Source organism: Aythya fuligula, chromosome 1 (assembly GCF_009819795.1).
Source record: "Aythya fuligula isolate bAytFul2 chromosome 1, bAytFul2.pri, whole genome shotgun sequence".
In the NCBI taxonomy this organism is placed as follows: Eukaryota; Metazoa; Chordata; class Aves; order Anseriformes; family Anatidae; genus Aythya; species Aythya fuligula.
The window spans coordinates 3,846,030-3,872,163 of NC_045559.1; the positions used below are offsets into that span (position 1 = coordinate 3,846,030).

General features: G+C 50.3%; 1 protein-coding gene across 4 annotated transcripts in view; it reads left to right on the plus strand.

Annotated features, from left to right (window-relative positions):
- The window catches only part of PFKFB3 (6-phosphofructo-2-kinase/fructose-2,6-biphosphatase 3), a 37,224-nt gene extending 12,137 nt beyond the window's left edge, over positions 1 to 25,087 (plus strand). The window contains exons 2-17 of one of the 4 annotated variants that reach the window (XM_032203621.1): positions 6,598 to 6,712; positions 11,667 to 11,792; positions 11,913 to 12,009; positions 12,457 to 12,523; positions 13,224 to 13,298; positions 13,585 to 13,641; positions 15,136 to 15,260; positions 15,968 to 16,175; positions 16,983 to 17,129; positions 17,500 to 17,604; positions 18,399 to 18,528; positions 18,747 to 18,809; positions 18,952 to 19,016; positions 20,423 to 20,593; positions 21,745 to 21,767; positions 24,649 to 25,087. In XM_032203621.1, coding sequence (XP_032059512.1) covers positions 6,598 to 6,712; positions 11,667 to 11,792; positions 11,913 to 12,009; positions 12,457 to 12,523; positions 13,224 to 13,298; positions 13,585 to 13,641; positions 15,136 to 15,260; positions 15,968 to 16,175; positions 16,983 to 17,129; positions 17,500 to 17,604; positions 18,399 to 18,528; positions 18,747 to 18,809; positions 18,952 to 19,016; positions 20,423 to 20,593; positions 21,745 to 21,767; positions 24,649 to 24,655 — 1,581 coding nt within the window. In that variant the 3' untranslated portion in view covers positions 24,656 to 25,087. The remainder of the gene's footprint in view (positions 1 to 6,597; positions 6,713 to 11,666; positions 11,793 to 11,912; positions 12,010 to 12,456; positions 12,524 to 13,223; positions 13,299 to 13,584; positions 13,642 to 15,135; positions 15,261 to 15,967; positions 16,176 to 16,982; positions 17,130 to 17,499; positions 17,605 to 18,398; positions 18,529 to 18,746; positions 18,810 to 18,951; positions 19,017 to 20,422; positions 20,594 to 21,744; positions 21,768 to 24,648) is intronic. The other 3 variants (XM_032203631.1, XM_032203642.1, XM_032203651.1) reach the window with 3 other exon arrangements.
- Positions 25,088 to 26,134: the final 1,047 nt, after the last annotated feature.

Here is a 26,134-nt window from a genome sequence, read left to right on the forward strand (position 1 = left end):
AAGCACCTTGGCACTTTATGGGATGTGCTGGCAGCAGGACAGGGGCAATCTGAGCTGACACAGCCTCATCTGGGACACAGAAGCCCTACAATTGCCCTTTTCTTTCCACCCAGCAGGATTTGGGGCTGGGTCGGTGCCTTGTGGTTGTGGTGTCTTACCCCGGAGCTGGGTAACCTCCGGTTGAGTTTAGCATCTTGTGGCACTACACCCTGATTCAATCCCAGGGCTCCAGTGGGGGATTTCACACCTGATATAAAAGCCCAGGACAAAGTGTGAATTGTTTGTTTGATATAACTGAAAGTACCCATCAGGAGGAGGCACGATAAGGTGAATATTGGTGTCGTGGAGTCACCGGCAGCGTCAAAATCTGGATTTTTTGGCTCCCTGACAGCTCTGCAGCCTTTGACCCTCTCTGTTGGGACCAAGCCTGGAATCTTTCAGCCGGATTTCATTTCAAGGGAAAACAGTATCAGATTCCTGAGACCGGAATATCCCCGGCTCCTGGCTGTGTAATTACCCTCTAACAATTTTAAAGCTCCGTGTTTGTCTCCGCAGCCTAGGGAGCCGGTTGTCTGTCTGATTTAGCTGCTTGCGGGGGGAGATTTGTTTTGCACTTGCCTTCCGAGGTCGGGAACTTGCACAGGACGTTGCTCAAGCTGCTTGGACACGTTTCTGAGCAGGCTTTCAGCCGGCATTGAGAAATGTTCCCGCTCCAATGGACGTTGCAGGTTCAGAATGTTATTTCCAACTTATTTTTGTTTCTTGAAAATTACAGGAGATTTTCAGACCATAAATTTTATCTCCTCGGCTAGTGTCCCCTGAGAGGCCTCTCATGGACAGGCCACAGGGACCTCATCCTGGTGCTTTCTGTGGGACAGTGTATTGGGGTAATTTGGAAGAAGAGATGCATCTGCATCATATTTTCTGGTTTAGGCAAAACTGGTCCATGAATCAGAGATAAAACCCCTTCCATGGGATTTTAAATAGGAACATCAATCTAAAAGGCTCCTTTGGGCTCATCAGTCCTGGCTCCTGGATACCTGCCTAAGCCCTTGAGTCTTACTGGGACTTTCCAGGGACCTGCCAGCCCTCTCCGAGATCTCAGCACAATGACAGAAGGATCCCTGGGGATTCTACTCCTAGCTTGGGGAATGCACTTGAAATCCAGGCTCTCATCCTTCCTTCTTCCACATATTCATCATGGGCAGGCAATTCATTTGCACCTCTCCCATTTCCTTTGCTGTTTGCCTTTAACTCACCCAGTTATAACCAAAAGTCTCTAGTTTGGGCACAAATCCGACAGCTTGAAATATTTCCTGTTACTTTTGGCACCTCTTTTGAGCCACAATCACTTTCTCCCGTGCTGCCAATTGACGCTTCTCATCACCTGCACTTTTTGTCCTCCCGGACTGTGTTTCCTTTTCCTAACAGCACAGAAATCACTCACTTTTTGGGTGTCTCTTGCCTTGTATCAGCATCAGTGCAAATTCCTAAACCACAGCACTGCCATCCTCCCTTTGCAAAGCTCCTTGCAGTAAATCAGGTGCTAACTAGGCTTGAACCCTCATCCTTCTGCTTGAGGGGCTCCTGAATGAAAAGAAAGAGGAGAAAAAAATGCTTTTAGCAAGGCTGACGGCATAGCAGGAAAGAGGGTTGACTTCAGGCAGAATTTACTGCCCCCCAAATACTTTCTGTGTAGCACCGAGCATGACAGCGACAGCACGCGGGGGTGCTCAGAGCAGAGGGACCGAGCAAGAGCGACCAGGTCTGAGGGGTGGATATGGCCAAGAAGGCATTTAGAGAAACCTTAAGGGGGCCTCATTTTGCTGGTAGACGGTGATGTGAGCTTTTTTGGTTGGATTTTTTTTTTTTTCCTTCCTGGCTAGCACCGTTGCTGCAAGCCGGCTCACGTGCACGCGAGCTGATTTTGGCACTTGTTGCTCAAGCGTTGCTGAAAGCCTCCACATGCATTTGTGCAGATCCCTCGTGGCTTTTCCTGCCTCTTGGCTGCCAAGAAAAGGCGAGCTCAGCTCCCGGCAGGGCATTTGACTGGGGCCGATGGAGTGGGGTTGAGCAACGCCTCGTTCCTCCCTGGGGATTTCCCCCTTTCGCTATCAGCCCTCGTTCCTCAAACCCATTTGAATTTTTCCCCTTCTCCACTTGCAGCTATTTTAAGCAAGGTGCTGCCTGTGCCGACTGGCAGATGCTGGGTGGCCCTGAGTGCCTGCTCTGTGGGGTATTTTGGTGCTCGGCTGCTCACCCCAAGCCGAGTTGCTTACAGCTGGGGAAGGAAGCCGTTTCGTTAACACGTCAGGTCCAATTGCAGAGTGCAATAGTGTACAAAGGGGACAGCCTGTCCCCAGCTGGGGGAACGGGTTGATTTCTTGGGTGTTTGGGTAAATGGAGGAGGGCTTAGGGCACAAGATGTTCTCTGCTCTGCCCTGATCCTGCTCTCCCCGTTGCAGAGTTGAAGGGGGGATCAGAGACCGAATTGGGCTCTCCCTGCCACATTCAGGAGAGCGAATCTGTCACCACCACAAGCAGAGCAATTTAAACGTGCAGGCACAAAGGGCCATGAGCAACAGGCCCAGAAGTTTTGCAAACTTCTCCAGGACTCCCCCAAAAAGCCACCCCAGCAGCGACAGCAGTTCCCTGTCCAGCAGTCAAGAGGAGGACGCAACCACTTGGTTCCTCCTTGACCCTTCCGAAAGCCCCTGCCTCCCCTGGTGTGCTGCAGGCAGCTTTCCTGGCTTCCCCATGGCCCCCCTGATTCTTTTTTCGGAAGCAAAAAAATTTTTTTTTTTTTTTTCAAATTTGTTTATAAATACCCCTGCTCTCTCCCGGATGAGTAATTTGCTCTGTTGCAAAATGGTGCCTTCAGCGCGCTAGCAAGAAGTTGGGCAGCTGCTGGCTTAAATTTTGCAACCTGCCTCTGAAGGGAGGATTGTGCCCATGTCGCAGCCTGGTAAACTGAGGCTGTTCTGGAAATTGCTGCCCTGCTGTTAGCTGAGCTCACCTATAGCTGTATCTTCATGGTGATACAAGCCCTGAGGCACCATCTCCAAATTTATCCATGCGAAGAGGCGCTCGGGTTCCCCGTAAATTGCACCCTCTCATCTTTGACGCCACGATGGCCCCAATGCTGCACTGAACGTAGGCATGAATGGGACTCGTGCTTTCCTTACAATCTTCCTTTAAAGGAAAAAAAGGAAAAAGAAAGAAAAAAAGGTGATGAATCACAGCTTAGTCAGAGTTGGGGCTGCCGTTCCCTGCATTTTGATGGCATAGGAACGGTGCCAGGGCTGGCTGCCATCCCCTGGATTGGTACCCAGGTAGGTTCTTCCCCAGGGGATGGGGACTTGAGCCCAGGGTTTGGATTTTGGGCCCTATACAGAGCCTTTTCCCACCGTTTGGGATGGGCTGCTAGGTCATTTCAGTGTTTTAACAGCAGGGACACAAAATAAGGGAAAGTAGGTATTTGGATTTTGGTATTTCAGAGAAGTCACCAGGCTACAATCCCCATAAGAGATTGCTCTCACAGATTTGGGATTTTTCCCCCGTTCCCACTGGATTCCCACTCAAAGTGATTTCATCTGCAGATTTCAATCCCTGGCTTTACATTTTTATACCTCCCAATGCACCTTGTGCTGCCGCCACCCTCACAACCAAGAGTGCCTTATAAATAGTAATGATGCTCCTTCCAGCTGACCTCGCTTGGAGCAGCTGCGTGTTCGTGCCTTTGGAAACCAGGCCACTTATTTAGGAGTTTAAGTATGGTCTAGCTTTCCGCTCCAGTTATTTAGGCATTTTTAGCCAAGAGTTACTAGGTGGATCTAATTTGAAGCGACTGTGATTTTAATTCAGGCGGAGGTTCGCTTTCCTGCTCTTTTCGATGCTCTTGCGGTGGTGATTTTGGAAGCGGATGAAGCTTCTGGGAAAGACATGGAGAGGAGCACGGAGCTGCAGAAGGAAGGGGAATGCCCCAAATCCTTGTCCTGCATCAGCATGTGAATTTTCTTCCCTCTTCTGAGTTGCATTTTAGCTGGTTACCGAATTTTTCCTGCCCTCTGTGGGGAAAGATTAATTTAGCAGCAGCAGCAACAGCATCCGATCAACCTGCCTCCACCCAGGGTGGCATAAAACCCATTGCTGAAATGGATTTTTGGAGAAAGGGGGAAAATAAAATAGCCAAAATCTATCAAAATAGTCTTCTGCCCTCCCCGAGGATGTATTTTGTGCATTGTCTTGGGGGAGCACATCTCTGTCTCGCTGATTCACCCCCACCTCTCCAGCTGATGCTCTCACCCTCTTCCTTCCCACATCCCAAATCTCTGCATCCTTTGCAGCTCCCACACAGTACCATTTTTTTTTGTCTATGAATATATTTTTCCTGCGTAGCACACTGAGGGATTGTGCACTTTTTTTTTTTTTTTTTTTTTTTTTTTTTACTCCATCCATCTCGACTCCATGTAAGGAGACAGCCAAAAAGATATTCTTTGTCATAAAAACACATGCCTGTTTTTCCTAGAGGAAGATGCCCTAAAATAATACCGGAGGCTATTCAGTATGTAGCTGAGATGCTAACTTGCCAGCATCTTTATTTCCGTGCAAAATTTGCTTTATTTAGCAAATCAAACTAGAATAAACCCAGTAGAGCACTTCCCAGCCATGAAATATTGAACTTTCCCCACCGACCACCCAGCATCCCACTGCTGCCTGGGCGCACCGCGTCGCTTGGGATGTGAGCATCCCCAAATCGTGATGTTAATTTTAATTTTATTATTATTTTGGAGGGGAAAGCTGGATTTCCCCACACCTTTATTTATTGCCCTTGCCACGTTTGGGTTGGAATTAGTGCTTTTCACCGCTGAGTTGAAGGTGGCGAGGCCACCTGCGGGAATCTAACTAATGGGTTAAAAATCCCCAAGCGTGGCTACGTTTGGGATAAAAACACCCAATACGCACCCTAATAAAATACACCTATATTCATTAATTGCGCCTAGCGGAGGCAGCGCAGGGGAGGCTCCGCAGCCTCCTCTCCTCCATCCCCGACCCGGGGCGGAGGCCGGGAGGTGGGGGGAGGCTGCGAGCCTCCCCCGGAGCCTCCGCCCCAGCCTTTTTGCGCGGCTGCGGAGCGAGGCGGAGGCGGAGCAGAGCCCGGGCACCCCCCGGCGGAGGTGGGGGGGTGAAGGAGGCCGGGCCCCAGCCCTGCCTGTGCGACGTGAGCGACGTGCGGAGCCTCCGCAGCCCCCGCAGCCCCCGGCCTCCGCCTCCCACCCGCCGCGGGCCGGGGAGGGGAAGGGGGTGCGGAAAGAAGGGGGGGGGAGGAGGAGGCTGCTCGGGGGAGCCCTTGGGTTTAGAAAGGATTTCTTTTTTTAAAAAAATATAATTGTGGTTTTAGAATGAGTTTGGTTGCAGAATTGCTTTGGTTTTAGAATTATTTTTATTTTATTTGCTATTTTTTTCTTCTTCTTTTTTCTTCTTTTCTCTCTTTACTCGTTTTCTTTTTTTTTTTTTTCTCTTTCTTCTTTTCTCCTTTCTTCTATTCTTTTTTTTTTATTGTCTCTCTTCTATTTTCTCCTTTATTTTCTTTTCTCTCCTTTCTTTCTTTTCTCTTCCTTTCTCCCTTCTCTCTTCTCTTTTCTTTATTTTTTCTTTTCTCTTTTTTCCTTTCATTTTTTTTCTCCTTTCTCTTCTCCCTTCTCCTTTCTCTTTTCTTTTTCTCTTTTCTCCATTCTTTCTCTTTTTTCTTTTCTCTTTTCTTTCTTTCTTTCTTTTTTCTTTTTTTTTCTTCTCCTCTTTTCTCCTTTCCCTTTTTTCTTTTTCTCCTTTTTTCTTCTCTTCTCCTTTGTTCTTTTCTCCTCCCTTCCTTTCATCTCCATATTTTCCATTCCATCTCCAACACCCCATCTCCGGTACCCCCTTTCCCCATCCCACCCTCTCTCCCCATCACCCCCCAAACCCCCACTCCCTTCTTTCTCCCCTTCCACCCCCCCAACCTTTCCATTTAACCCCCCCCACGAATCCCCCCCATCCTCCAAACAAAGCCTTTGTCCCGCTGCAGTGCGGGGGGGCCGGCAGCAGGCGGCAGCGCCGCGCCGCGCCCCCCCCCGGCTCCTCCGCCCTCCTCCTCGGCTCCCGCCCCCCCCGGGGCCCCCCCCGGACCCCGCCCCGGAGGGCGGGGACCCTCGGGCCCCCCCCCTCGGCCTCCCGGCTCCAAATAGGAGCCGCAGCCGCTGTCTCCTCCAGTGCGAGCGCAGCGTGGGAACGGCGGCAGCAGCAGCGCGGCCGCTTCTTTTTGCCAGCCCTCGCCTTCAGCCTTCTTTTTATCTTTAAAAAGGAAGAAAGAGGAGAAAAAAAAAAAACAAAGCGAAACATTTTTTTTTTTTTGCATTTTTTTTTTTTTTAATTAAAACTAGCAGCGGGACTCACCCACCTCCCCGCTTTGTGCCCCGTCCCTCCTTCCCCCTCTAAACCCTCACCGAGCGGCAAGCCTTATTTTATCGTCTTTTATATTTTTTGCCCCCCTCCCTTTTTCCCTTTTTTTTTTTTTTTTTTTTTTTCCTCCTTCCACCCCCGTTTTGCGAACGCCCCAAGGTGGACGCGGAGCGCCAAAAGACCTTGGCTTTAAAAATGCCCATGGAGCTGACGCAAAGCCGCATCCAGAAGATTTGGCTCCCCAATGACAACCGGCCGGCGCTGCCCCGCCGCTGTGAGTACGAAAGATGGGAAAAATGCGGGGGGGAAACCTGGGGGGAGGTTCAGCATCCCCCCGGCAGGAGGGCGGCGGGGGTGGGATGCACCCCCCCCCCCCTTTTCCTCCTCCCGTGCACCCCCTTGTGATGCCCTCTCCGAGGGTAGACCCCCCCAAGGTGGACCCCCCCCCATACTCTATTTTTCCATATTATCCCTGCAGCCTGAGTGTGCCCCCCTCCCCGTAGCATCCCTGTGCATGCTTCCAGCCCAGGAAGGTGCAGCCCGCCTGCATCCGGCCCCACGCATGTCCTGACATTCCCTCCCCTTCGCTTTCCACCCCATAATACTTATAGGATTAACAGCGGATAGGGCAGGTTGCTCTTAGGCTAGCTCAGCTGGGATTTTTCAGGGCACTCAGCACCTTGCCTTGATGTTTGGCTTGATTTTCTTTTACTGGGGGGGGTGGGTAAGATTGTGGATTTCATAAACCCAAATAACCACCAGCTGTCTGCACCTTGCCACCAGCCCCTGCGCCTGGGGGAGAAAGGAGGCAGGTGGAGGGGAGAGGGCAAACAAATTGCCTGCTCAGCGTCCTGCAGGAAAAGAAAGCGTGGGGGTGCTCAAAACCAAACCCCACGCTTAAAAAAATAAATACCAGCCAACGCTTGGGTCGCCCCGGCGCTACTATCAAACGCGGCGTGAATCACGGCTGATTTGGGAGCCGGCTCTTTTAACTCACCCGGCAGCTGTGCCACCCCGCGGAGCTCCCAAACCACCAGAGCTGCCAAATAAACATCGCAGGAACCCGCAGAGGCTGCGGAGAGCGAGGTTGGAGGCAGCGTTTTGCAGCCCGGAGAGGGATGGAAGTGGCTCGGAGGTGAATCAGTCCTCCCGCTGCTTTTCTCGAGCAGGCAGCTGCTGCTTTTATTTATTTATTTATTTATTTTTAAGTTCGTGTTTCTCTTGGCCAGTTTACCCACTTTTAAGGAAAAAAAATATATATATTCGGGATGAAATGAATGATGCCGTTAATTTCGCCGATGAATCACGGCTGCTGCCCCATAGCTGTGGGTCCCGGCGTGCCACGAGGGATGCTGAGCCTTGTGTCTGGGCACATGTGCAGGGGAAGGCACCGAGGAAATGGCTTTCAGCAGCAACAGGCTGAACATCTGGCTGGCCGTGGGGCAGAAATGGCTGGGCTGGGGTGGGATGGGTGTAATGCGTTGCAGCTGGGTCTGAGTGCTTTGGGTTTCTTTATTTTTTCTCAAGGACTGACACTTTTGAAAGAAATCTCCCGAGCACGTGGTGCCTCACTGTTCTTTTTTTTTTTTTTTTTTTTTAATTCACTAATTTATTCACGTGGTTTCTGACGGGAGAGCTACCTCTTGCAGAGGAGAAAGCTAACGTCTTTTAATATACGAATATAATCACAATAATATGATTATTATTTTTTCTCGGGGTGGGAACGAGCCGCGCTCGGCATCATTCGCTGCGATCTATGGGAAGAGCCCGGCTGGGCATTTTTCGGTTTTTGAAACCCGTGGCTTCCCATAGGCGATACTAATTCCTCGGCAGCAACAAAGAGCACGGGCACAAAGGCGTGGGGCCGGGAGGTACAATGGCGAGCCCCGGCCTCCCTCGAGACCGGCACGGTCCCCAGGGCAGCAGCATCATCATCGGGCTGCTCGGTGCGGGAAATAATTAGCCCGATTGTCCTCCTCCTGGTCGTGGCAGCTCCAAGTGATGCCTTCATCTGGCCCTTTGACGGCGATCCATTCAATTTCTGCCGAGCTGCACGTCTCTCACGTAGGGGCTGGGAAGTCGAGGCGGTGCAGGGAGGGGGCCGGGCTGGGGGATGCTGGAGGAGAGAGGAGGCAGCGGCCGTGGGCATGCGAAACCTGGGCTGCACATCCCAGGGGTTACGTAGGCTCCCCGCAGCCTGCATGCAATGTATGGACAGGAGATGCAGCTGTCTGCAAAATGCAATGGGGAAAAAGGTGGAAAAGAGGAGCCCAGGGCTCACGCGGGAGGCGTGTGGGAATGCTGCCTACGTGGAGACAGTAAAAATGCCCGGAGTAGGGAGGCAGCTATTTTATTTAACCTTTTATAGATGCAAATTTCCATTTTTATTTTTCTTTTTTCCCCCCTCCTTCCGCCCCCTCCAGCGAAGCACGGGAGCGCACCCACGCTGGCTCTCAGCTGCTGTGAGGCACGAGATGAGCCGCTTCTAAATATACAGCTCCAGCCTTTCACAAGTCATCCCTGACCTTGACTTACCTGGGTAGATGTCGATAATGAGTGATGAATATGCATTGAAATCCCTGATAGCTTTCCAGGGTGGTGAAAAGAAATGATGAATTAGGTCTTTGTGAAGCGCCCGGAGCAAAACACGGGGCTCGGTTTCATCCCTGCTGCAAAGTTTCCTGGAGCTCGGGGCGGGCTTTTGTGATTTGGCTGGGCTTGGGCTCGGGCTCCTGGTGAGAAGGCGCACACGCCGTGCCCAGCGCTGACCTGGCATTTTGGGGAGTGCTCCCTGGGTCCGTATTATGCGTAATTTTTCATGTTGTGAGGGGAACCTGCATCGTTCCTTTGATAGCAAACTGAATTGGGAGAAATTCCTCAAATACCCTCAAATACAGGTGTTTTTTGCTGCCTGTGTGCGCACAGCGTGAGCTCTGGAAGCTCGATTTTTATCTGCCTGGAGGTAAAGGGGCGCGAAACAGTACCCAGCATTGTCCCTATGTCAAGTACTATTATTTTAATGGCCCCAAATCGTCTTGGCTCTGATCTTTGAGATCCATTGTCTGCTGGCAGATAGAGAAAGGAGGAGTTGTCTATTCAGGTACAATTCCTTTTTTTTTTTTTTTTTTTTTCTTTCCATTTTTAATTTATTTTTTTGTGTGTGGAAAAAAGCCCTGGAGTTTGTTGGGCACATGGGGCTGTTGCTGTCCATTCTAAACGGTCAGAGGGGAAAAATGTTTTCCTCTGGTACACCTCAAAGCCCCCCCGGGCACCCCAGCGTGCAAAATCAGTGCCTGCCACTGAAGCCGGTGGGAGCTGCCCTGGGCTTTTGAAACGCGGCACCGGGGAGCCAGGTCACACAAAGGGAGCAGCGAGTGCAAGGGCAGCTCCGGCCTCAGGAATGCAGAATATTTAAGAAGAAAGAAATCCCTTTTGGAGAGTTTTCTCATCTCTTGTCTGCTTTGGCAAGACACTCAGGCAGATGACGAGAGGCTCTTTGCTGTTCTGGCACTGTAACTCATGGCCTTAATTTGGTTTCTTTAGCTGATGGAGTTTTTTTTTTTTTTTTTTTCTTGATCCCACGTGCTTCACGTGCTCTCTTCATACCTCTCGGTCTGTCTGCCTGCCCCTGAGAAAAAATCCCCCCAGCAGCCTCTCGTGTCCCTGAATCCTGCTGCCACCGCTGGTCCCGCCTGCCCCACGGCAGGCAGGCAGGGGAGCTGGGGCGGGCGCGCTGTGGGACAGCCCATAATTAAACCACATTTTTACGGCGCTGCCATCAGCCATTCACTCCCTGCATTCCTTTCCCATGAGGTCTCCAGGCTCCGGCGGCTTGAAGGGGAGATGAGAAATCCCCCGGAGGGGCTTGCTCCTGGCTGCCTTTGCCAGGAAGGCTCCCCGCACGTGAGGCCAGGCGGGATGAGAGGTGGGTGGTTAATCCAAATTCCATTAGGCATCCTTAAGATCTTCCTTTCCTGCGTGTAAAGCACTTGGCTCGGTGCCTTGGCCTTTGGGATGTGTAGCGCCACGTGAATGTCAGCGTGGAGGTGATGTGGGGAGGCAGGGCAGGAGGATGCTGCCGGTGCGCAATTTCCTCCCAGTTGAACCAGCGCCCTGGAGTTTACTTTCTAAAGGATTTTCTGGGGAAAAGCGACTCACCTGGGCAGCTGATCTGTCTGCATTTTGTGCAATTCCGTTGAATCAGAGGAGTTTCCTTTAGCTGGCCAAGTCATCGCTCTGGATTTAATTCCAGCTGTTTGGCACAGGACCCTCTTGAGGACAAAATGTAACCAGCCTTAGGTTCCTGGGAGAAAGGGATAAGTCACTCCTGTATATCTTCTTTTAAATGCTGATGGTTCTGCAGCTGGCTAATGTTAGGGTCCTGCTTGCCTTCAGGGATAAAAAAAAAAAAAAAAAAGTTTGCATTTGCATATGTATCAGCTTAAAAGCTCACCAAAGTTTTTTTTTTGAAAAGTTGCTCCTGGTGGGTGGAGACCTGAGTGCAGACCTGGTGTTTCAGTGCAGCGGCCGCCTCTGAAAGCAGTCTTTGATTTCTTTTTTTTTTTTATTTGGAACTGGTGCGTACTGTCTGAGACACTGTGAGTGCAGACAGATGGGCAGGAGTTGCTGAGCTGGTGGTGGAAAAGCTGACCGAAGGCTGCATTTCTTCCCTCGGGTGGTGCCGTCTCCCATACCCTGGCACGTGCCCAGGCTGCTTGTGGCCATCATTTAGGTTTCCATAGAATCAACCAAGCCACAGGGATGAGGGCTTGTGTTTGCATTGATTCTTGCAAATGGGGAAACTGAGGCACGGAGGAGCCTGGGACAGCAAGAGGTTCCTTGCTTTGCAGCCATCAGGATGCTGTCCTCTGGCTGTCAGGGCTGAATTTGGGTCAGGGTGGCTGAGCTGGGGCACTTGTCTTGCTGACTCACGGAGCCATCTGTCCCTGCTCTGGCACGTACTCAGCAGATCTTATCATGAAAATAAGTTGTTGGGTTCTCCTGCTCGGGGTCTCGGTTGTCCACCCTCAGGAGAGGGAAATGCAGAGGAGATGCTGCAGAGATGATGAGATGATGGTGCATGGGGAGCAGAGGGTTTGGGTTTTCTCCAGCTTCCGAAGGACCTGGAAGAGGCTGGCTCAAAAGCAAGCGCTGTGCAGGGTTGATACGAGATGAGCTGGTGCATTAACAGCTGCTGATGTTTTGCTTTCTCCTCTTCCCCCTTGTAGCCTGTGGGCCGCAGCTCGCCAATTCCCCCACTGTGATAGTGATGGTTGGCCTCCCAGCCCGAGGGAAGACCTACATCTCCAAGAAGTTGACTCGCTACCTCAACTGGATCGGCGTCCCAACAAAAGGTGAGCATCCCTAAGGATTTTTCTCCTTCGTTTGTAGAAAATGTCATCTTTGGGTGCTGCACAGTTAAGCTGTGCTGGTGCACGCTCCTGATTTTGATGGTCTTTGCCTTTCCCATGCAGTTTTCAACGTGGGCGAGTATCGCCGCGAGGCGGTGAAGCATTACAGCTCCTACGACTTCTTCCGCCCCGACAACGAGGAGGCCATGAAAGTCCGGAGGTAAGTGTGGGACCTGTATCCCAAAGGGGTGGTGGAGCTCGTGGTTAGCATCAGGGTTACCCTGCTTGTTGTGGGGTGCCAGAAGGGCTGGGCTGGAGCTGGAGATCTCCTTGCACGTGCAAGGATCGTCTTTAGGTGATTTAGAGGTGCCAAGAGCTGAAAACTTGGAGCAGTTGGGGTTTGGTGGTTCAGGGTCCACAAGGCATCCTCCATCACGGGTACCCCATGCTCAGGCTCACCATGAGGTCTGCAGTGATGTTTGGCCTTTACTTCTTTATCTGCCCTGCAGAGCAGCATGGCACTTGGTTTTTCTGTAGTATCAGTGTCAGATGTCCCTGGAAGGGAGCAATGTGGCCAGGTTTGGGGGTCACTCACCACCTTTGTGGGGGTCTGTGTGCCACTTATTGTGAGGACATCAGGACCACAGGGCTCTCATCTCTCTTGCAGGCAGTGTGCCCTGGCTGCCCTGAGGGACGTCAAGCAGTACCTGACGGAGGAGGCTGGCCAGATCGCGGTAAGAGATGCCCTCTGTGGTGGCTGGCACTAGTCCTGGTCCTAAAGGTGCTTTCTCCAGTGCAGCTCAGGGCAAATCACATGTGGGAAAAGGGGCCACTTGCTCACCCCAGTGTTTGTCTGGTGCTGATGTCCCCATGCTGCATCATTGGCCCTGATCTTGCACAGAAATGGGGAAATTCTGACTTTGCAAAATCAGAGCTGGGGATGAACAATCCTGTCCTGCTCTGTGGTTGTGCTTCCTCTGCTTGCTAATCCCACTTTTGAGATCCTCTGGGCAATCTGCATCCTCCCCACTGGCAGCTGGTGTATTTTGCATTTAAAATGTGATGAGGAAGCTGTGACTCTTACGTAAGCTGAGAAAGCAGTTTAAAAAAAAAAAAAAAAAAAAATTTCTCATACATCCTATTTTGTGGTCCCAAACCCCAGCACTTCATCAGTAAATGCTCTGGGGTCTTCCCTCAATCTCTCAGGCTATTTTAGTGAGTTGATTGCTTCTCCCTTTATTTTTGTAAAGTTTCCTGAAATTAGGCAGCTGGGAGGTGAGGAAGGATGTTACAAAATGCCCTCCGTGAGAGAAAAAAGCGTGTGGCTTGTGTGAGCTTTTCTGAAATCTCCACTACTTCCCCTAGTTTTAAGTTGAGGAAGGGCTTGGTGAGAAACCAGACAGCTGTGTTGATAACAAACATTTTTCTTTAAAGGTTTTTGATGCCACCAATACCACACGGGAGAGAAGAGGGATGATCCTAAACTTTGCCAAAGAAAATGGGTTCAAGGTTGGTACCATCAGGCTGCTGCCCATGTTTCATAGTCCACAATAGTGCAAAAAATAAAGATCAAGAATACATTATGGTGTTGTCCTGAAGAAGCTCCAGTGTAAGGGGGATTTCAGTGCTGGATTAATCAGCAGTACGTGAACCATTCCTGATCCTGAGCCCTGGAGAAAGGGCGGCAGCAGGGTGGAGGGAGTGAAGCTGGGAAGGAGGCTGGGTTGAACAAGAGCTGGTTGGATGTCCTAAACATTATTGCTGGTCTTCAGCTGAGCTTTGCTTTGCCTTGCAGGTGTTCTTCATTGAGTCTGTCTGCAATGATCCCACGGTAGTTGCCACCAATGTTATGGTAAGCATGGAAGCAGCTTGTTTTGTTTTCCCTCGTGTAGGATTTTCCACCTGTGCCCAATTGGTTTCTTATCAGAAGACAACTGATGTCTTGCCAGACTCAGTTGAGGGTTAGGAGTTTCTTTTTAATCTTTTTTTATGACATATTTGTCCTGGGATGATAAAGGAGCTTTTCCAGGGCTGACTGGAGGTAGTGAAAATAAAAGTTGTGGTGGCCTGTCCCCAGCTCCCTTCCACTCTGTCTGCATGGCTGTTAATGTTTAAGTTGATATCAAGGAGGGATGTGTATTTAGGCTGCTTCAGTGACCCAATGTCCCTTGTTTTTGGAAGTGATGGGTGTGGTTAAGTGTTTAAATCCCATCAGAGAGCAGTCAGACTTGGTGTCTTCAGCCACATGCAGCTTTACAGAGCCTATTGAGGTCTGATTTGAGAAGAATAGAAGCTCAGCTTGGAGGCTTCTTGCCGCTAGTTGAGATTTTGGCTGGGGGAGCAGCATAAAACATTGCTTACTGGCTCCTTTGGGAGCTTCTGGATCTCTGGTTTCCCACCAGCAGAAATGCTTCTCTGCCATTTGGGCTTGGCTAGGACACATGGATGCTACTTGGCTTACCTAGGTATGATGGAAATGTCCTTTCCTCCCTTGGGCTGTGCTCCAGCTGTATCTCCAGCTGTAGGTCTGCACTTTGTCAGTTTTAAAGCATCTGGGAATGTGTCACGGAATATCCAAAGTCTGCGAGAGGCTTTTCCTTGGGTTTTGTTCTGCCCCTAGGACTGTCTCCACAATGGGCACCAGGGTAGGGGTCAGCACAAGGCATCTGCTCCTGCTGGGAGCTGCTGCCCTGTGGCTGGTAGGGTGGTTGCATGCTGCCTTTTCCTTGACCCTACTAAAATGCTCAGTTTAGTTCTTTTTTTAATTATTTTTATGATTCCTTTGCAACACCCTGAAGCTGGATTTTTTGCAGGATTTAATCCCTCTCTTTGATGGAAAGTAGTTCTTGAAGGGCAGAAAAAAAAATGAACAGTGTAGATTTTTGCTCCATGGGGTGCTTGTGGATGAATAATGTTTTTCGTGCTGGGATCAGTGCAGAAAATAGCTGTGAACCTGGGGTGCTGCTGCTTACATTGCTTGGCTGTTATCCTGTTGGTTATCCTAATGGTTTCAGTGCTGTTCGGGAGGTTACTGATGTGTAATGCTGCTGCTCAAAACCAAATCTTCAGGACCACCTGTTAGAGTAGTTCAGGCAGAACTCTGTATGAGTTCTGGATATTTCTATGGCCCACTTTGGGTCTTGTTCTCTTCTTTTCTTTCTTATAATAAGCGAAGGCTGTAAAATGGCTCAGCCAACAGCTGGATCTTGGCAGGGCTTTGAGATTAGCATGGTCTGACTGTTGAATCCCTGCTGTGCCCATAGCCTCAGATGGGGCAGCAGCCTTCCCTACCTGCCTGGAAAGCTTCCTAACCACTCCTTTTGGTGTGTTTTCTCCCCTGCTGCAGGAAGTAAAACTGTCCAGCCCTGATTATCGGGACTGTAATTCGACCGATGCCATGGAGGACTTTATGAAGAGAATCAATTGTTACCAGGCCAGCTACCAGCCACTTGACCCTGATGACTATGACCGGTAAGAAACTTTCCTGATCTCGGATTGGGCTGGCCTTGAATGCCTTTTGTTTGCCTGGAGAGGGGTAATGAAGTATGGGGTTGTATTTCACTTTGTGTTCAAGTACGTGACCGTGCTGGAGTAACATATGGCCAAGCCTTGCTGTAAATTCGGGCCTCTTCCTTGAATATTCAGTACCGTTTTCTCCAACCCTCTGACAGGAAGCCAGGCACTAAAACCTTCACAAGCTCTTGTGGATCCACTTGTGTTGGTTTCTGGGGTGTTTTTTGTCACGGTCCCAATTAAAGGGAATGCTTAGATAGACTCAAGGCTGAGCAGACCCTGTGGTTTCCAACTTTGCTGTCCTGCATGACCATGTAGGCTGCAACGTGTTGCCTCCCAGCCTCTCCACTGCTCACAAATGCATCTGTGTGTCCTGCGCAGATAATCCTGGGCCAGCTGAGCGCTGTCCTGGGGTGGAATGTGCTCCCTGCTAGGTTTAATCCTCTTACTGCTGCAGGGAGGAAGGGCGATTACACTGGTGTTACTTAGCTCTCTGTGAATTGCCGTTGCCTATCGGCTTCTTGTTGAAAATAGCCTGCAGGAAATCCTTTTAGCTGGGTGATTATATTGACTGAGATACCTCACCAGGCTGTTTTGTGGGGGTCGTGTGTGGTTTTCTGCTTTCCCCACTGGCATCCCCCTCATCCTTGTGGTGCTTTCCCTAGGGAGCTTTCTCTCATCAAAGTCATCGATGTTGGCCGGCGGTTCCTGGTCAACAGGGTCCAGGATCACATCCAGAGCAGGATTGTTTACTACCTGATGAACATCCATGTCCAGCCCCGCACCATTTACCTGTGTCGGCACGGCGAGAGTGAGTTCAATCTTAAGGGGAAGATTGGCGGTGACTCGGGCCTCTCCAACAGGGGCAAGAAGGTAAGGGGAAGGAATATTCCCCTGTGGCTCTGTAAGTGATGTGGCTGTAGGAGGTGCTGTATGTTGACCTAAGTGTATATTTGATGTCACCTTGGGTACTTAGAGGATCTGTCCATGGGGCTGGTTAAATTTGGGGTTGAGCATGGCCTCAAAACAAGACTGCAGCCACTGCTGTGCAGTTAGGAGTTGATAGAGGCTGGTCTGCAGACCTCTTTAGGAGAAAATATTTTCATTGTTTGGGTGGGTTCAGCCCTAACACAGGTAGAGTGGGATGTGGGAGGACTGCTGCCACCCTTTGGGTGAGCTAGTCATCTCCAAGGGTGCCTTCACTTTGCTTCATGGACGTAGTCAAGAGAGTTGCTCCAGGAAGGGTTAATATCTATTTTGGCTTTTTATCACCATTCTGAAGTCCAAATCAAATCAACTAAGGTGTTACTATAATCAAGAACTACAGAATACATCCAGTTAGCTCTTTGACAAAAAAAAAAAAAAGCTGTGGTAGCTGTGATTAAGGATGGTCTAGGATCTTTCACATCATCATAGGGGAGGCCAGATTGTGATGGGGCTTCTCGGATACTACTCAATCATATTAGGCTGCAGTTCTTGCTATTCTTTCTGTCTGCATGTCCCTTGTAGCTTTTGGGGAAAAAATGGTGTGTGAGGCTGCTCTTCACCTTAGAGCAGAAGGCCAATACATCTGCCTACAAAAGGCAAAAGAGGTCCTGGGGAAGACTTGCTAGGACACAGGGAGGAAGGCCCATTGGGAGGCTGTGGATCAGAAGTCAACCTCTTCTTTGTGTCCTACAGTTTGCGCTGGCACTGAACAAATTTGTCGAGGAGCAGAACCTAAAAGACCTCAAAGTCTGGACCAGCCAACTGAAGAGAACAATCCAAACAGCAGAAGCACTCCAGCTGCCCTATGAGCAGTGGAAGGCTCTCAATGAAATCGATGCTGTAAGTACCGTTGGTTGCAGTAGGGAAGGCTGGATTGTGGTGGTCATGGGTTGGCAGAGGGGGTGATAGCTCTGGCCCCTTACTCGTGCCTAGATCTCATCTTTTATGGGGAAACTTTCCTTCTGAGGGGGAATAGTACTTTTCCTGCTCTAGTAATCACAACTTGGCATTGGAAATGTACCTTATGCAGAACCTCCAGGATGTTGGCTGGAATAAGTAGGATAAGATGACATTTGCTTGGACCTGCCCTGTATCTGATCTCTCTAAGGATTAAAGACAAATGCCTTGGAGAAGGGTTTGCATATTAGGGGTGCTGATTACTTTTGATTTCAGCTAGGCCCATAACCTCTTGGATGTCCTGTTCTTGCAGGGTGTGTGTGAAGAAATGACCTATGAAGAAATCAGGGAACAGCATCCAGAGGAATTTGTTTTACGTGATCAGGATAAATATTACTACCGCTATCCTTCTGGAGAGGTAGGCCTCCAGAGACGTGGCTGTTATTTGAACATGACCGATTTGTTTTCATGCTACTTGGGCATAGAGGACAGGAGAGTAGAGGAGAAAGCAGATGCTCCAAGAAGCAAGAACTAAGAAAGGGTCAGGGTTCCTGTTAACTTTTGCTTTTAGCTCTTGTAATATGGTGTATGAAGATCACATTAAAAAGCACACTTAGCAAACAGGCCAAATGACTTCATAGTCAATTATCTGGGAAAGTCCAAAGGCCTCCTAGTCTAGCCTCCGTCATTAGGTCCACACTCGGTCTTGTGGTGCTGAGGTTTTTCCCTTTCTTCCACTTCCAAATTAGTAATTTCAGCCCCTGCTCTCTGCGTCATTTGCTGTGGGCTGATGTTGATATCTCTGTTTGCTTCTGGCATGGGGAACACGACCTGATTTCAAGGTGTGACACGCTGAGGTGGGAACTGACGTCAGTCTTGGGTGATGCTTTAGGTAGTGAACTGGGCTTTTTAGCACCAAATTAAAAGTCCTGCACATTGACATTTGGGAAATGTAAATGTTTGGAGACATACCAATGCCAGCACGCCTAACAAAAGAATGTCAGGGAATGGCCAGCACCGACTCTAAATGTATGGGGTTCCTTCTGGGTGCCTGTTGTGGTGCTTTTTGAAACCCTTCAAATCCCTTTTTGTTGGTTTAGTTTAGTCAGAAGCATGAAAATAATAGATGGACCAAGACAATGCCTATTGTTCTTCATAAGGTCCTTGTTTTCCTGACTCTGTGCTTATCTCCCTGCCCTTCTTCTGTCCCAGTCCTACCAAGATCTGGTGCAGCGCCTGGAGCCGGTCATCATGGAGCTGGAGAGACAAGAGAACGTCCTTGTGATCTGTCACCAGGCGGTCATGCGCTGTCTCCTTGCTTACTTCTTGGACAAAAGTGCAGGTGAGCTCCACAACCCTGGGTGTGGGGGGGTTGATCCTGCTGGAGAAGGGATGACAGATGGAGCTCTGAAGAGATGAAATAGGGGTTCCTGTTCATGCAGGGACTGGAAAATGTATTCCTTTGGTATGGGATAGCTTTAGGTGTTGAGGAAGATGTCCGAACCTGCTTTTGGAGAGGGGATGGGGTAACCTAACCTTCCTGCTTTGCTTTCTCTGCAGATGAAATGCCCTACCTGAAGTGTCCTCTTCACACAGTGTTGAAGCTGACCCCAGTGGCCTATGGTAAGTGTGGCATTTCACCTTGATGTGCCTGGGTGTTAGACTTGTGCCTCCTCTGGGAGATGGGCAGGGCTCTGGGGTCGAGCATCCTGCACCTCTTGGCTTTTCTGACAGCCTCTCCATCTCCCTGTGTTCCCTTCTGCAGGCTGCCGGGTGGAATCCATCTCTCTGAACATCGAAGCCGTTAACACCCACAGGGAGAGGCCAGAGGTGAGTGCTGCTCTTCCTCAGCCATTCCCTGGTGTCCCCTTTCTTTCCCCTACGGTCACCAGGCAGTGAGGATGCCCAGGGTGGGCATGGGGAGATTATTGCACAGTCAATTGCTTGGAAGTGCCCCTGGAGCATCACAGGGGTTCTTGCTCTGCAGAGATGTGGCCAATCAAGGGTTTTCCAAGGGAAAATTACTCTTGCATGTGCCTGCTTCCCAGTGTGCTTGCTCAGATGAAAGTTCACCCAGGGACGGGTCTTTCCTGGGCTCTGACTTTCGCCTTTGCAATCATCTGCTTGCCCAAAGAGGGAATGGACTACTGGATGGAGAAGGTGGCTTCTCCCAGGTGTCCTAGCTGGTTGGCAGAGCCCAAGCTCAGTGGCTCATCCAACATCTCCATCCTCTCTGTTTTTTCCTGGCATGCCCACGGCTCTATGTGGCTACCAGAGCCCTGTTCTGTAGGGTGCTGGGGGGAAAAGACCCCTTGCACAGAGGAAAAACCCCGTAAGGTCTGGTCTGGGTGCTCCACGAGGAGCTCAGAGGCCAGATCAAGGGGATGCCAGCCTGGTGTTGGGGCTGAAGAGGAAGGGGACCCCGTGTCCAACTTCCCAACTTGCATGTAGTGGTGATGGGTCCCAGCCGCTTGTTGGATGGTCAGATCCATCCCCTTTTGGGCCACATCTTCAGGGGTGAATCCAATCCTTCCTCGTGGTGTGTCAGGGCCATTGATGCCCTCGTCCACTGCCATGGCTGGGGGTGGCCAGGGGGCTGCGTGGCGCGGTGGGCACGGAGTGAGGCACGTGCAAAGTGCTTGGGTTCCTCTGCTCGGCTGTGCAGGAGCTGCCCCTCCATCCCACCTGGCTTGAGTTGGAGCTTGGTGCTGACCCTCGCTGGCTGCTCTGTGCAACTTCCCCAGTCTTTCTTATCAGCCTGGGCTCGCTCTTCTTTCTTCTTCTTGCTTTCATGCCCTGGGGCAGAGGGGCTACCTCTGAGGAATAGACCAATGGGCACGTCTCTGGCGTGTGAAATCGTGGCTGTTGATTACTACTGCGCTTTGTAATACCTATTTACCTTTTTTTGTGATCAAAGGCTCAAATGAGGAGAAATTCTGTCTCATTTCTGAGTGCAGGGCCTCCCATTTCCTCCCATCCTTGGGAAATCACACAGTGCTCTTGAACGTTTTGCATCAGTTTCCTTTTTTTTCGGTGTCCAGAACCTTTCAATGCATCCAACTAATCCTTTGCACGTCGACAGCAATTGTTGGGGAAAAGCAGAGGCTGCTTTAAGGAAAAAAAAAAAAAAAAAAACAATCAATCTGCTTCTTTTTTTCTTTATAACTGTCGCCTTCTTCCCTTTTTTTATTTTATTTTTATTTACTTTTTTTTTTCTTTTTCTCACTCTAATTTAGGAAGCAAAGAAGGGACCTAACCCGCTCATGAGACGTAATAGCGTTACCCCTCTAGCAAGCCCAGAGCCCACCAAAAAACCTCGCATCAACAGCTTTGAGGAGCATGTGGCTGTTTCTTCCGCCCTGCCAGGCTGTGTTCCTCAGGAAGTGCCCACGCAGCTGCCGGGACAAGTTAGTTGAACTCTTTTTTTTGTTTTGTTTTGTTGTTGTTCTCGTTGTTTATTGTTTGTTGTCCTCCTCCTGTCGCTCCTGAAGCTGGGGAACGGCTTGCACTTGCCGCATCCTGTGCTGCTGTCTCTGAGATGCTCTCTCCCCGCTTCTCCCGTGGCTGCTGTCCTCCTGCATCGCGTTGGTTTCAGGAGCACCCAGCGAAGGGTGGCTGTCGGCCCTCTCGTGGTTTTTGAGAGCCTCAGAAAACCCCAAAGCTCTGGGCTGAATTGAGCAACTGCATTAATTTAGGAATTGCCTCTGTGTCCCCCATTTGACATCGCCGTGTCACAGGATAATGGTTGAGGCTGGAGGAGGACCTCTGGGGGTCATCTGGTCCAGGTCCTGCTCAGGCTGGACAAAATACAGCGGGTTGCCCAGGCCCATGTCCAGATGGGAGCCACTTCTCTAGACTGAATGGCTCGTGCCTTCCTCCGGGATGTGCTCTCCTCCACTGTAGACCTGGTCATTGCGATAAGGCCAGGGTTCTTGGGCTTCCTTGAAGATGCTATGAGGACCCTTCTTTGCCTGCAGGTCTCTCTTCCTTCCCAGAGCAATAGGCAAAACAGACCAAAACCAAGTAGAAGCCTCTTTGATGCATGAGGCACGGTGAACCAGTTGCCTTGTGCATCCCTGGGTGAAATTTTTTTTTTTGCTGCCCTCTTGCTTATGTGTCCCCTCTCACCCACTGGGAAAGCATGAAGAAAAAGACTTTCCTTGGCACATGCTTCTCCAGGAGCAAAAGCCTTTGGTTATGGAGTTGGGGGGCTACCAGAGACGCTCATGAACCCCTTTGCTGTGCTGCCTGTCCCCCCTGGCTGCTTGTTGGCTCTTGCTGCCTGCTTTTCGTGTTACCTGGTGTCTGCTCGCCCCAAGTGGGATTAGGAAGGGTGCCGTGTGCCAACCACTGCTCTGCTTTGCACAAACCTTGCCACCCCAGCTGGCTCCTTCATCTCTTGGAGCTCTGCTTGGGCTGGCCAAGTCTTGCCAAAAGCCCTTCTTTGCTTTGGGGTTTAGAAGCGCTCGGGTGCCCCTTGCTGCCGCCCACTGTCCTGTGTCCTGTCTCCTGCGGCGTTACTGACACCTCTCTTTCCGTTCTCTCTGTCTCTCTACAGCCTTTACTAGGAAAGGCATGCCTGTAAGTATCTTCTTGCGTCTTATTCCCCTCCTACCCTCTTCCCGTGTTTTCTTGCCATTGGTTATTTTGTAGTTGCTGTGAAACCCAGCTGGAGCATGGTTTTCTTGGAGTTGATATTTCTAAGTGTGGGATTTGGGTGTGTCTTGGGACTGATAAAGAGGGGACTGTGGGTGATGTTTTGTCCAAACCATGAGTATCCTACCTTGATTAAATGCCCCAATTTCGTTGGGGAAACACAGTGAATTATCACTTGCAGATGCTGCCTAAATTCCTGCCTCCTCCCTGAGTAGTCACTGGATGGGAGATGCCGTTGGGTTTTCCTGGAGTTCTCTGTGGCAGCGCTTTGTAACGTAGGTGATAGACCCCGGTGGTCTGTCCTTCCTGGGGGCTGAGTTGTGTCTGTGAGCGATGGCACCAGAGAGATTCCTGGGGAAGGCTCTGACCTCAGCTCCCAGCAGGCTTTTATCACCTGTGTGGGAGCAGGAATGTGTTTTTGGAGAGTTGGGCTGATCCTGGGTCCTGGCATCTGTAGTTCTGCCAACCTGTTTTTTGGGAGCAGCCAGCTCAGCAGCCCAGACAACTTGGGCAGAGTAGACACAAGGATGTGCTCCTCATCTAGCTCTATTAAGAAGGCAAGATGCCTTCGACATGTAATGCTCTAATTAGGATTAGGATTAATTGAGGCTTTGACACTTAAACTCAGTGCTGTTAGATCCCTGTGTGCTAGGGACAAGATTTCTTTGGACATATCCAGAAGCTTTTGGACTGATTTCATGATACATCACTGAGTTAAGAAAGAATCAGCCACTAGAAAATGTGCTCAAATGTCTTCCTAAAGACCAGGGAGATGCTGAGGCTGGCGTAGTGCCCAGGGGTCTCTTTGTCATCTGTGGTTTAGATCAGCCTATGTGCATCCTTATCCTGGTTAATTTTGTGGGCTGAAGGTGAAGGAATTTGCTATGAACTGGTGCTGCTTGTGTGTAACTGGTGAACCTCATGTTTCTTCCCTATTCCCCAAAAAAATGATGTTAGAAAAGTCAGACTTGGCTTTGCTGATGGGTTTATTGGGGAAGAGCATGCTGATGCTCCTGGGTGAATGTAGAGGTTGGGTTGCTCAGCATGGCCTGCATGCCCACGCTCCTTGCTGCTCTTAGGCACAGAAGCCCTGGATGAAGTGCCTGGTCCTCTTGGGTTGCTTGCAAAGTGGTTTTGTTTTTGTACATCCCTCCATCCACTTCTCTTTCCCCATCCATGTTGCAATAGTAAAAGCACTGCGTGCCTTGGTGCCAGCTGGGACATGAAAAGCATGAGTTTGGGGACAGCTGTATGGGGTTGTGCTAGGACCTGAGCTCAGCTGGAGCAGGTGATGGTTTACTCATCCTAGGTGGGTTGGGAGCAGCAAGGTGAACAACTCCAGCTGCTGGGAGCCTTCCTTCACCTACGTGTGGGGCTCAGGGATTGGGTTTGAGGGAGCCTGGAAGACTCCATAGACCAAAGGTTTGGTGGCACCCTCACTTCTGTCACCTCATATGGGTATCCTGTCCCCCACCATGTCCCCCTACAGCCTGTATGGGGTCAGGGGAGGTGGAGGTTACCTCCTTTCCCAGTTTGTGCTGCTTGGAGGCACTTGGCAGTGGGTGCTTTGTTGCATTGACCATCACCAGTGGGGGCTTGTCCCCATCCAGAAGAACAAGGGGACAACTGGAGAGACCAGGAATACAGCTGCATGCCTCCTGACTGTGGGGTTGAGCTGGTTTGGGTTTGCAGGACTAACTGCTGTGATGATTTCTTCTCCTTTTGCTTGGTTTGTGATCCAAAGTGCACTTTGTAACGACAACCCGATTAAAAGTCTCTCCTATCCCCTCCCTTCTTCTTCCCTTCACTTTTCATGCTTAAAGACGACCCGTTTGTCACTTTCTCAAAGTTTTCTCTTTACTAATATTTCCAAGGTAAATGGCTGTTGGGTGCATGTGGCTTTTCCTAACCCTCACCCTGTCTCCTTAGATAATGCAGACCACCTTGTCCCACTCTACCTCTCGTAGCCTGGCCACAGTTGTTGGTGCTTGTAAGAGGCAGCTTAGGTAGTAAAAGATTAAAAATGCTGAGAAACCTTTCTAGCTGTTTTCTAGTCCCTTTCCCTCTGACCTTTTTGTGTAGTTTTGTGAATTGGGAAATGTCTTTGTGGTGGTGGTCATCTCTTTGGGTGTCTCCTGGTGGATGCTCTCCTCTGGGGGCTGATGTTTTGCTGGGTGTCTCTGGGTTTGTGGTGTATGTTCCTGACACAGTGGTGGCAGCAGGGCTGTGCTCGAAGCAGCTCTGGTGCCTGCAGGATGTCATGGATGAGCGTTGGTCCAGCTGTTCCACCACTGGTGGTGGCTGGTGGCCACGCCAACTCCTTGGCACTGTTGCTGCTCTGTCCTGAGCTGCCTTTTTGGAGCAGTGCTGAGGATGAGCAAACAGTGGCCTCCGCCCAGCAGGTTGGGGGGATGCTGCCCAGCCCCAAGGGAAGCTGGAGAGATGCCTAAGAGGGCTCCTGGAAGGGTTGTTGTGTCCTGTCTCCGTGTCTTGCATGGACCAAAGAGTGGCTCCAGGTGTAGCTTGGTTTTTAGGGGTATCTTTGCCGGCTTCTCACCCTGCAGATAATAAAGCTGGGTGATGCTCAAAGGAGGGATGCAGGTAGTGAGTTGGTGCATCTCCTCCCCACCATTCTCCTTGGGTGGACAGTGTCCTTTCCCTCTGTGGTGGATGCTCTTGTAGTGCCCTGTGTTGTGGCTTTGTTACTGCCTCTGTCCCCTTCTCGATGTGCACACAGAAGATGCTGGCCGGGGTGAGGTCTGGTCCCAGCGTCACCCCAACCGTGCTCCTTCCCCTCTCGTTGCAGAACATGAACAACTCGCAGAAGCCCTCGTGACTCCGTCAGCGCTGTCGCAAGGCCACCAGCGACGCCAGCTCCCATCCCATCGTCATTTCTTGAAGCTTGCTTATTAAACCGGTCTCCTCCGTTTGCGGTGAGGTCGACCCTCGGCTGTTTCTATCCACGCCCGTTCATCTGCAAACTGCTCTGCCGAAGGGGGGAGAGAGGCGGGAGAGCGAAGGAGAGGAGGGAGACGAGCTCCCGGGTTCACCAGGTCTCCAGGCTTGCAGCATTGCTCTCCTCTCCGGCGTCCTGCTAGAGCATAGCAAGCTGTAAAGTGCTTCTAGCGCGCAGGCTAGAGTTTAATTTTCCTTTGTAAGCAGTTTTGATCTCCTTTTGTATAGCTGATTGGTACCCATCCATCTTGGGGTGGAGTGTATATATGTGAATGGTGCGGGGTTAGCAGAGAAACGGGGGGAAGAGGGGTGGGGGGATTTTGTTTTTATTATTATTATTACTAATTATTTGGCAAGGAAGCCCCTAACGCGCTGTGCTGCGGTCCTTGACCCGCACTAGCTACAGCCCGCCACATGCCTCATTGAGGTGCACAAGAGCTGCTGGTTTTAACCAAAAAAATAATAATAACAAAAAAAATTATATAGAAAACCCCACATGTCAACTGATATACCTTGAAGGGGTTTGCAGAGAATATAAATCTGCTGCTGAAACTGGCCGTGAGCTGCTTGTAGCATAGAGGGGGAACCACACTGATGCTGGCTTGGGCAGACCCCAGCCCTTAGGGCTGCTCCGAGTTCTGGTGTGTTTTGATTTTTTTGGCAAGGGGACTGAGTGCCAGTTGAGGTGATGTGCTGGTAATTGGCCTCCTCTTTCCTCTGGCTCGAAGGAAGGAGACATAGGGGGTGATAATCCCTGCAGTGCTGCAGGAGGTAGGTGGCTGGGCTGAGCTGGACGTGTTTTGCAGGCCTGCAGGTCTCTTGGATGGAGGTGGTTGGAGGTCTGGCCAGCTCCCAGGAGTCCCTGTGTGTCTGCAAAAAGCCACAAGAAGAGACTTTTTTTTTTTTTTTTAATTTAATCTATATACATGCACACGTGTGTGTGTGGGTATATGTGTATATATAGAAACCGCTTGGTTTTTGCACTTTATTTGTGGCAGGAGCTAACTATTTTATTTCTTTTATTATTTTTTTTTAAGCTGTGCCTCTAAATGGGGGAAGCCTGAATACAGGCAACTTTTTTTTTTTTCTTCCTTTTGCGTGCTGGGAAGCTGGGACTACATAAAAGCAGTAGTTATGGCTTCTGAGGTGTGCGTGTGTGCATGTGTGCAGGGGAAAATGGGGCAAAGTCCTGGCTTGGGTTCCTTCAGCCCTTCAAACCACCTTCCTGGTGGTTTGAGATACAAGAACCCTTCTTGGCAGCCCAGCCTAGGCTGCGAGCCAGCAGTTAGAAAGGACGATTTAACCACTACTGCTTTGTGCAAATATCTGTGGTTCCC